Raw genomic sequence first — 11,667 nt, forward strand, 5'->3', positions numbered from 1 at the left:
GATCTTAGAAGTCCGTTGCGACCCTATTTCGGGTGAATGCAGCCTCACATAATCTAGAAGCATTTTGCTAATTACTGCATAGTTCCGATATGAGCCAAAATAATGTTCAGTAGTTTCTGATTCTTCGCAAAACGGACAAATGGTGGAAAGTGTCAAACCAGCTCAGCGTAAATAAGAATTTACGCTTATTTCAGTAGCCCGAGTAAAAGAACCGCTTTTCCAGTTTTCTCACCACTGTTTACCTAATGCACCAATGTTCCTTCTGACTTGCACACCTAACACAAATGAACCTTAGAGTAGAAGAGCCTAGTGTTGGGTGTGCGAAGTGCCCATGCACTTTGCACACCCGATAGCGCCTATGCATGTCAAGTGTTCGTGGTATCTAGCGCTGTTACTACAGGGAATTCATTGTGCACTCCACTTGCAAAGACGCATTACATTGGCCTAGGAGCCGATGTAATGCGTGAACGAGACTTTGAGTCGAACCATGCACTGCTTCGCATGCTTGACATGATTCCAATTAGTGACGATTGGTTGGCTGACAATAGCTGTTGCCAAGCACTGCCCACTTGTTTACTACCCACCATCAACCATGGGACAAATTATTTGGGTATAAAGCACACTGTGCCCTCTTCGTGGTCTGTGTTCTTGGTGCCTTTTGATGTAGTACCTTAGAATACAAGTTATGAGTGGTTGCGAACGAGATATATCAGGATATTGAGTCATAAGACTCTAGGAATACCATCTTATTCCCGATAGATCACGTGACAAAATGTGCGTGGTCGAGAGTGTCTCTATCAGAGAACGAAAAGTGCAAAGGACGCAAGCTCGAGAAAGAGCGTTTATGAAGCTTATACCAGCTCCAGGAACGCTGTTGGCCTAGCCAGATGCATCGAAAAGTGTGGTGCCGAGTCCAATGAAACCTCGCGAAAGTGAAAAAATCCCCTAGAATGACAATGCGAGTTGTTTTAGGGAAAGGCTTAATTTTGCTTGGCCTCGCCGTGGTGGTCTAGTGGCAAAAGTTGTCGGCTGCTGACCCGCAGGTTGCGGCATGCGTCTTTGACGGCTGCATTTTTGATAAAGGCGAAAATGCTGTAGGACCTAGTGCTCAGATTTGGGCGCACGTTATAGAACTCCAGGGGGTCAAAATTTTGCAAGCGTGCTACTACGACGTCTCTCATAATCATATGGTCATTTTTCGACACTAAACCCCACATATCTATCAATTAGTTTTACTAGGCCGACTACCACCAAAGCAACATATAAAACTGTGCAGTGCTATAGGCAAAAAAAAAAAGCTTAGCTTTAAAAAGAAGAGAGTGGCAATCAGTGGGAACATTCTTCCACGGCAATGTTCAGTGGCGGTCGCAGTCGGTCGCCGTCGGCCGTTAAGCCATATCCAGAAACTTCAATAGTGCTGTTGTGACCTTGCGTATAAAAATGTGCCTTGTCCAAGGCCTCGTGATCACTGCACACAAAAACGGTATGTCATCTAAATAGCTGAGCACATCACTGAGCATCGAAAGACAGACGTGGCACAAAAGGCAATCAAACGTTTTGTCCCTGCCGAAAGGACAGTATGCGGCGCTGTTGATCATTGAGACGAGGAATGAATGTGTACACGTTGATGGGATACCCAGCAATATGCGGCACAATAATGCCTTTTGGCGGTGGTAATGGCATGGGTGGTCGGTGAAACTACTAATAAGGATTTGTCTCGAATGGCTACAGATCCTCTATTTTGGCATGCAGCTTGCGAGAGCATACCAACTAGCGCATGTTAGTCCTTAGGCGGAATGTGAAATCACGCAGATCACGTGATTTTGATCACGGAAGTTTTAAAGAGGATGCATTCTTTGGATGTCATTACTCTTCAATAGAAGTACATGAAACCGGAGCTGTAACTGTGAGTACCGGAATGCAGATAACAAAATTCGCCTATCATAGTCAAGTTAATTGTCCCATATTTACAGATGCTATGCACAAGAGGCGGCAAACTGGGGAACGTACAGATATTTCTCCCTTATCAGGAACGTAAATAATAAAAAAGAAATCTTTCTTCGACGAACGGTGCCGTGAGAGGCGTGTGGAGGAATAGAAAACGAAAGATGCGTGAACGTGCTTATTTTATGTTGCCATACTCGGCTTCCGAAAAATGCAGCTGTAGCTTTGATTCAATGTATGTATACTACTTTGCGTGATGTGTAATAATTAAAGCACTACGAGAAACACTCGTTTCACTGACTTCCTAAGTCGGTCTCCATCGCAGTGCTGCAGCGGTTACGAGACTCGATTACTGACCTGAAGGTCACCAGTTTGATCCCGATCCCCCGAAATGGCATTACGATAGATGTCAAATGCTAGAGGTGCGTGTGCTGTGTGATGTCTGTGCACGTAAAGAAGAACACCAGATGGATAAAATTTTCGGAGCCCTTCACTATGGCACCTCTCATAATCATATCGTGTTTGTGAAACGTTAAACCTCAAACATCATTATTATGAATTCATAGGTCTGACGCAGTGTTTGCAGTGAAAAGCAGCATATTAACGGCTGCATTTCGCTGTTTATTATTTCGTGCTATAAAAGACGAACAAAACGGGGCAATTATTCTGCAGTTGAACTCTATCTTTAATATATTTACTGATTTTGTCAGTTTTGTCTATTTACTTTACCTAATCGTCGGACACTAAGGGATCCTCATTTTGTTTCACCTCTTAGTTTTTGCCTCCACGGTAAAACACAATAAAACAACGAGTGTTTTTTAGGTGCAGATGTGTTTGGTAGAGATGAAGGAGCTTAAAAGTCGAAAACCATACGAATGCCTCCAGGTTCACGGGCTGCGCGGGCTGTGCCATGTCCAGGTAACGAAAGAATCCTCTCGAAGTCAAGCGCAAACGATAAGAAACTAAAGAATGTTGCACCTCTTACGAAATCTCGACAGGCCACGTTTAACGGGAGCCAGTGTCTAGTCCAGCGTTAGAAGCATCCGCTCTGTTGAGTTAACGTGTGAACGGGTTCCGTCTCGGAGGTGGGAGCGGACATGCGGATGGAGGAGGGAGGCGTTGCATAACGGCGAGGCGAGCTGCTCCGGAGCATCGGTGGCAGGAATGAAGGGGGAAAGGAGTCACTTTCTTCAGGGGCACAGGGTCCAATAGGGCACGTGGTTAGGCCAAGGATGGATGGCGCGCAGCAGCCGCCATGCACGAAGGAGAGAGACGCTCTGGGGGAGGCGGCTGTTTGGAAGGTTAGTGGAAACGAGAATGACGACATTTTTTCACGCTAACCCTCACCTCACTCGTATAAAAGGGATCTGATCGGCACATGCATGCCGCACAGACCTCACGTCCATCCCTTCACCGGTGAGTTAAACGTTTCTTGCCGCGCAAACCGTGAAACACTTGCACTTAAAAGTGAGCTAGTCGTCGTTATTTTAGCATGGCCCTGGGAGCTTTTCATGTAGCTCGCTCCATGAGAAGAGCCCATGGCACACTGCTAGTTCCGGGGAAGAATGGGTCCAGTGGCGTTTGCTGCCTCCGCAACCGTATTTCTTTATTTCCCCGAATCACTCACCTTGGTGGGCACCTCCGAACGACTACATGCGAGTCTTAGTTACGAGAGGAACGACGGAGTTAGCACGTCTGCACAACACCTGCAAATTGAGATTCACAACAGACCTCTCCAAATTATGGTGTATCTCGATTATGCAGGAAGCTGAAATACAGCACAGCGATCAGGAGACTTGCGGTATATACCACTGAAGTTTTGTGAAGTCTTGATTGCTTAACATGATAACTCTTGTGTAATTTATAGGTGTTCGCACATAATTCTAGAACATTCAAATATTTAGCAGCTTTCTTGCGGGCATAGATGTATTGCCAGTGTGTTATCCTTAAGAAAATCATGAGATGCGTTTATCCTAATTATTGAAAGGTCAACCGGCTTTTCTTAGTTTTCTGCTTGATTAGAGCTTCGTAGCCGCATAACAGGCCCTCCCTCACACACGAGTACTAAATTACCCTACGTATACTTCAACATCATGCACATATTATTCACTCCTCTGTTCCCACAACGTCCAAAACTATTTCACCATCTTGTAGCCGCTTACAGACATCTGCTCTGAACAGCATCAGTAGCCTATAAAAAACAAAGTGTAAGATTTATTCATTCCAAGAGTGAAGCGCTCTGTAGTATACCATGGAAGTTTGTGAAGCTTTCAGTATTGACGGTTTCTTTTACACCCTGGATTGTGCTGCTTGGTTCACTTTACGTTCAATGCACGAAGAAGAGCAGCGGAATACGCGGCAATACCAGCTTCAAGAAATTCACAAGATGACACTGGATACTTCACACCACCTACAATATGCCCTTGACTGTTCTGTACTGCTCTTTTTATTTTTGTTTATCCTTATAACATAATGATTCAACTCACATTCATCTCCGCTCCAGAAATATTACGCTCATTTTGTTTTAAAGCGATAAAGGCACAATTTGAGTAAGCGAAATTCTTATACCCATGACTTTCCAGTTCATATATACTAAACACATCAATTTTCAAGAAACTTTAGATATGTACCTGAATTATTTGTTGGGGTGTGAAATGGAATTTTTTTTAACAGCGTATTTCTGATGGTATAAGTTTCACCGTGACAAAGGTTGCAGTTTTCAACTATTTATCTAGTGAATAAGAAGAGTACAGCGTTTTGATGCCGCAGCCTTCGCAATGTTGCACCCATGCTGTAACCGAAATCGCAATTCGTGCTGCACTGTAGTGTTCCACCAAGAATGTAAGTGACTTGGTGTGAAGTTAGAGCTCGTTGGTTCTGTTGATACTTTTATGGTGGCATAGCAAGCATAAGCCAGATTCATGATGTCCTCGGGACGCTTTGCCCAATCTTATTCCCGTTTTGTCATGACGTAGTTCAATAACCTGCTCCAGTATGCCAAATGTTTTTTTTTTTTTCGTTGTAATGCAAAATGCATACGTTGCGTTCTCGAAAGCAGGTGCTGTCCATTTTACAACATGAAATTGTAGTCAAATGTGTACTCTCTGAACATCATGCGTAGATTTTGTCCTCCAAATTTTTCCAAACTGTGCTATGCACAAAAGTATGTACATGTAGCTAATACGTTTTCAGCCACACTTAACCTGAGGACTTTTTTGTGGCACTACAGAATAAACCTGAATAAAGTTGTTTTACCACTGTGTATCTGTTATGGAATCACCGAGTTTTCGAGACACGGAAAAAACTAATGCTTTTCTAGGCTCACATAAAGCAAGTCGTGTTTGGTCAGCGAAATTTCGTGTCACTGAAAAATAGTTCACTTGCTATCCTTCTCACGTACGCAGTGCCTACGTTTCTGCCATTGGAGCTCGATATCATTCAAGATGAAGTACCTCATCGTAGCAGGTAAGCGGAAACTCACTTTTATTGCGATTGGCCATTGTCCAGAAAATGAATGTGCTAGAAGAGGCGCGTACATCGATAGAGCTGCGCGACGTACACTACAAGCAGATATCTCTTAAGAAACGAAGCAGACTCACTAAAGCTGAAGACTAGGGAGAGCAAAAAAAAAAAACAAAAAAAAAAAACGAGAGTGCGTGGCGTGCATTTTCGAGTGAGGACCAGAACACGATAGAAATCTACTAGTTCCGAGTGCGACCTTGCTCTAAAGAAACATGCGCGCTTTGGTACAGAAGATGTAAACTTCCCTTTACATACATTTTGTGACGAAAGGCGAGTTTTGTTTACTTGCGCAGCAAATTCTCGCAGCGCAAGTAGCCGTATGGTGACAGTCGAAACTCTATGCATAAGAGTCGTCTTGAGCCAATGGTGACGCACTTGTTGGCGCATGCATATCTGCAGAAAAGGTGCGGATTCATGTTGTATATCAAGTGACGCCTACAGAACTTCGATTCTCAATCGATCCGCTGCATAACAGCGAATAATAAATTCCAGATCTAGAGACCTTGTACCGCAGCAACCTATGTAAATTTAATTACAAGGGTTAGGACGCGGGATTGATGGTACTGCTCCATTACGGGAAACCTAGCGACAAAAAAAAAAAAAAACACTGGGAAAGACGAGGGGGAAAATTTGAAGGGTTTCAGAAAAGTTGACACAACTCTCAGAAAATAAGAAGCATTGTGATGGTTACATACTCTTATAAAAAATAAGGACATGTCTAACGATGCTGACTACACACGAATTTCTGAAGAGAAGGAGTTAACACTTGAATGAATGCTCATTGTCCGCGGCCTGAGGTCAAGACGGTAGTATAAACAAGAGACGAAAGGGATACGCTAATTTTAACGCGATAGCATTAAAGAGCTCGTTTCGCGAAACTTCTAGCGTTGGCGTCGGTTTTCGCGTTGGTGTCGGTGTCGTTGATTGTGAGCTAAAAAACCATCATCTTGTCCATGACTCGAAAGATCTAGGAAAGTGCAAATAAAATAAATATTTTTTTAGGTTTGAAGCGAGAATCAAACCCAGGATATCTGCGGGACAAGGGGGTGTTCTACCACAGAGTCACGTCATGTAGTAGAAGGAATCTCTTTAACGCACGCTATATTGCGTGTATGAATCCTCGAATTGCACGAGGCGTCAAAACATGCGAATTGAGCAGGAGGAAGGTGCTTTTTTTTGTTTAAAGCTAGTTTCCCAATGCAATGCATGCAGCCACGCAAGTGCATCTGGGCATTTTCCGGACGGGTAGTAGGTACCTACCCAATCAGCAAAAGGAAAAATTATAGCGCAATCGACACTCAGAAATAGTACATCCCGTACACATTCGAGGATTGTTTAAAACGACTTGTTTTACGCGCACGAAAGTTCCTTTCGCGTTCTACTCTAGAAGGCGAAGATCGAGCGTCCTTCAAGTTTTAACATCGAGTGCAATCAAATTGTGTTTTTTTTTTCATTTGGTTGGCTTCGGCCAAACAAATGTATACAAATACAATGATAAATAATCTGTCAAGTATGTATATAGATAAAGTTATGAATGCATTCGTTCTTGCACCATCTACTTTTTTTTGTTGTTTGTTCGATGCTACGTTGTTATAGCCCCACTTTCTCAGAAATTGTTGCCGATTTCTGTGTATATTGTCTTTTCGTGATCGTTTTATTTTGATGGCTTCATTACTTGCTGAATTTCACACACATACAACAATGATAACTCGTTTATTATGCGCATGAAGAAAGCCAAAAAATATTCCGTCATTGCAAGCTTTTATTCTTTCCAAAGACGTGTGTATATCTAAGTGCGCTTAAAGCCATATTAAATTTGGATTGCTTTTTTCTCACTCTGTTACATTTTACATGAGGTACTCATTATCAAAACATTTATGTAAACTTATTTATTTCCTTTCGCAACGCAAGCATTCATGCAATCTGCCGGAGAGCGTATCTTGTCCATGGGCCACTTTGAACTCACGAGCGACAATGCTAACGCCTTCTTGTCGGGCGAGCATAGGGCGTTGAGATGACAGCTTCATAAGGATTCTCTCTTCACGCTTGCCGAGTCGTGAGGTGTAACCTCTAACGTCAAGTGGAGCTGGAACACTTAACTTGTACTCTATTAATTAACTAATGGTGTGGTAGGCCAGATGAAATGATGTGGTTGGTGCTTTCTGCTTATCATCCGTGACCATACATAGTCGTTGCTGACCAAACCTTTTGAGGCGACGCAAGTTCACTAACCTTAATGAGCGCTGCAAGACAAATTCCACTATCGCAAAAATATCTTCACCTGATCTTATCATTTTTTTTCAGCTATTGCCCTATTCGCTGTCGCCGTTGCTCTTCCTAGGGTGAGTAGACTTTTTAAAAGTATTCTCAGTACACGTAGCATCTGTGAATATTATACATCTATAGTATTAGCTTCATCATTATTAATGAATAACAGATGAACACGATCTGCGACACGCGCTCTTTTATAACACTGGAACACTACACGAGAAAGAATTTACGCTTCACTAATGCCTTTCGTGTCGTATGTTTAAGTGCGTAAAATGGATATTTCCCTCGATTTATTTCCAGTGCTTCGAGCAGGCTTGCATGTGAAATTGTGGAAGACCAAAGCTTTTTAAAGGGCCCTCAAACCGCCTCTAAAAATACAAAAAAAAAACGGGTGCTTCTTTCCCCTGGCGTTTCTCGTCTTTCTTGCGCACTTCGTGGCGCAGACTATAATTCCCGGGATGTCTGTAGTGCTCATGCTCTCGATTGGTTTATACAGGTAAAAATCACACGTGATTCCTCTCCTGCACTGCTTTTACATGCAGCCACCTATCCGTTCTCTTTTGTCTCGGACGACTATTGTGCAACATCCACGCGTTTTGTGTTTACGACTGCGAAATCAGCGATAACAGCGTGTGGCCGAGAAGCGAGAAATCCTGATACGCTCGAGCGCTCAGTGCCAACACTGTTCACGTGCTTTTAACAAATAAGTGGCGAAGAGGATACATAGTCTGTGCGAAAGGTAGCGAAAAGGCGAAGCAAGCCACTCCCTCTTGTTTGAACGGGGGGGGGGGGTGGGGGGTGGTTAAATGGACTTTTAAGGAGCTGCTAAACAAACTCTGAGAATACAAAAAAAAAAACGAACACGTTATTCTCTCCCTGCATGTCCCTTTGCGGCACTATTCGTGACGCCAGTCATTTGTTCACGAGACGCAATGAGGAAATAAACTCTGGACTGGTATTTACGCTAGAGATGTTAGTTGTGAATTGTTTCTCATCCTGCTTTGTCATGCAGTCACATATTCATGCGAGCTGCCTCGTCTCACATGAATACCGTGCGCGATCAACTCATTTCCTATTTTGTGTGTGCGCGCTTTCAACTGAGCAAGCGGAAATAATAGCGTGCAGCCAAAAAGCACAAAATCCTCGTAGGCTCAACCCGATGAGAGTTCGTAATGTCAACTGTGCCTTTTTTTTCAAAAAAAAAAACCGAAAAAAAATCTGATTAGCGCTGACATTGTTGGCATGTTCTACGAAGAAATAAGTGGTGAGGAGGAAATAACACAGCCAGGTAGGGTAGCGAAAGTGAGACAGAAACCAATCTGTCATCTTTTAACTTGGAGTGCTTTGGAGGCCCTTTAAGTAAGGTGCACAATGTTGTTTAGGGAAACGAAAACAAAGAGAAAAACATTTGCGCATTGAATTATTTGGGCAGCCTCTGCATCTGTCAAGTGTGCCTTTTTCACTCAAAAGAAAACAAAAATAATTTTTCTTCCAGAGCAAGCGAGCTGCCTACGAGCTCCCGGATGGCGTGGAATTCATTGTGGGATCAGTGAAGACCTCATTCACCTGCCCCGCCAAGAATGGCTACTTCGCTGATGTAGACAACAACTGCCAGATCTTCCACGTGTGCAACGTCGTGCCCAAGGAGGACGGCAGCACCGAGGTGCAGCAGTACAGCTTCTTCTGCGGCAACCAGACGGTGTTCAACCAGTTTTCGCTCACTTGTGCTTTCCCTGAAGACGCCGTTCCGTGCCGAAGCTCCCCCGACTTCTTCTACCTCAACGACAAGATCGGTCAGGAGAAGGTGTTCTTCCACGACGACTCCGATGTGGCTCGTGCCATACCGCTCATTCCACGGTATCAGCAGGCCGCTTACAAGGCGTAATGAATACTCGTGCGCTTACAGGAATTTCTATGAACGAATCCCCACAACACGCACCCTTATCAGGGGTCGCAACATAAACGTTCTGGTCTAATGTGGCTCGCAGAGCTCACAGTCATGTAATGTCAAGACATCAACTCACACGTCCGATGTTTCTTAATGCCGAAGGACACGGAATCGGGCACTGTGGCCTCACTTGGCACTTAAACTCGCAATCTCAAAGAATGTTGAGTTTTATTCGCAGGAAGACTGCGATACATTTCAGGATATTGCTTCATGTTACGGTGGCATAACGATAAACGGGGAAGCTGATATGGGGCGAGGCGGAACACGAAAAAAATATCCGTGCGGGAAAGTAGCAAGTACATTCGATTTTGCAGCGTCCTACAATTCCAAGAAGGCACAGTGAATTGAGCGCTTTCTTTGCGCACATCGTTTGATTACCACTTCCAGCACTGACAGTCTTGTATAAATGCTAGCCATTTGTTTAAAAGACACTTTAGGCCCGGACGTTAATGTTGAGATGCCCGACACATGTGAAGCCTTTTGTACGCACTCCTGGATGGGAGAGCAAGTATTTAGTAGCTTTAATTCATGTTCCTTTAGGTGGCGGTCGATAAAACTTCTTATGTTACAAGTCGAACCTTTCGTATCCTCTGGTGCGGCCAAAACTATAATAATCACGTAACATATATGGTCCTAAAGCGCGCTGTACTTTTATTCTTTATTTCATTTTCTCCCATTATACGCATTCGCAAGCTTCCGTAGCGGTAAGAATGAGCCCCACATCAAAAATGCTGAATTTACGTTTTTACTTGTAGGTGTGTGCTTCTTTTACACTGCTATGTGAAATCTACCACTTCATGCCAAAACCGGCATAGGCTTCGCCGTGAGTTTCACAATATTGCAGCTTCTCTGCCACAGACAAGATTCTTGCTCGTTTTGGGTACTATGCTGCATGTAATCACTCAACGGATTCCAATTGGTCGAAATGTTTATCCATGTTCTTTAAGGCGTCCGCCAATTTTAGTCCACTATACGTTTACGCGAAGACAGTAGAGTTTTCTTAGCACAAATGAAGCTTCTTCACAGTATTCAAGAAAGTCTCAACCAAGCTCCTTTCGGAAGCTTCAAGTTCTCGGGCATTCTTTTTTTCTTCTCTCGAATGAATGTGCATGACAGCGCGTTATTACGCATCTGTGGAGGCATAGTTTCTGGGGCCCTTGTGGTGAAAGACTGCGCATGCATTGTTCTCAGTCCTGTGCTTTCTGGTCCACTCTGTACAAGTGTATATAAATTCAGCGAGGAGCATCACCGCTACGAAAAGATCCTCTAGTTTGTGTACATATTCAAGACGTTGCTCTCCATCCTCAGCTTTCGTAGCACTTCGAAGATCACCCGTCATAAATACTTCTCAATGTAGCCTATATGTCGCCAATAAACAGCAAGCAGTTAACATCTTTGTATTCTTCTTTTTATTGAATAATGCAGGATAATAATGCCGAACGCTCAGTAAAACTGTCGCCAGTGATAACACTCTCGAAAGTTTCGGTGAAGCTTTCATAGACGAGACATACAACATGTAAATAAAGGAACACACCTCACAGAGAAATCAAGAATAAAGTGCTTCACAATAAACTAATACAAAATAAACTTGCTGTCATTGTCGCACTCTGAAGCTGCCTGATAAGGCATAATGGCACAACTTCAATTTCGTAAACCATTTATGGTAAGTTCGAGTACGTTCTTTACTTTCGCCTAAACAACTTTACATCGCCATGTGATCAGTATCAACGAAATGACAGTGTGGCATAGATAAATATTATCATTCAAGCATGTCCTACTCGGCTTTAATATACTTAAGAACAACTGTATAAACTCATCAGAGATTAGATGTTGCTGTTACGAACTCCTATAGAGTGTAATGGCAGTTGTGGTCATTGCCAATTTTAACACACGATGCCATAAAATAAATCTTATAAAGTGTCTGATTGCCCAATATACAAAAAACAGACCCGCTCCCTTTGTACTCCTTTAGGGAAGCTATG

The 11,667-nt window shown here is 43.3% G+C and overlaps 1 protein-coding gene across 1 annotated transcript; it reads left to right on the plus strand.

Annotated features, from left to right (window-relative positions):
• The first annotated feature begins 3,277 nt into the window (after positions 1-3,277).
• On the plus strand, positions 3,278-11,075 carry LOC119177162 (U-scoloptoxin(01)-Er1a). The gene is made up of 4 exons (XM_037428561.2): positions 3,278-3,360; positions 5,349-5,409; positions 7,771-7,808; positions 9,233-11,075. Exons 2-4 carry the CDS (start codon positions 5,388-5,390, stop codon positions 9,620-9,622), a joined length of 450 nt encoding a protein of 149 aa, XP_037284458.1. The 5' UTR covers positions 3,278-3,360; positions 5,349-5,387; the 3' UTR covers positions 9,623-11,075.
• Positions 11,076-11,667: the final 592 nt, after the last annotated feature.

The sequence above is a fragment of the Rhipicephalus microplus genome, chromosome X (assembly GCF_043290135.1).
Source record: "Rhipicephalus microplus isolate Deutch F79 chromosome X, USDA_Rmic, whole genome shotgun sequence".
Classification (NCBI taxonomy): Eukaryota; Metazoa; Arthropoda; class Arachnida; order Ixodida; family Ixodidae; genus Rhipicephalus; species Rhipicephalus microplus.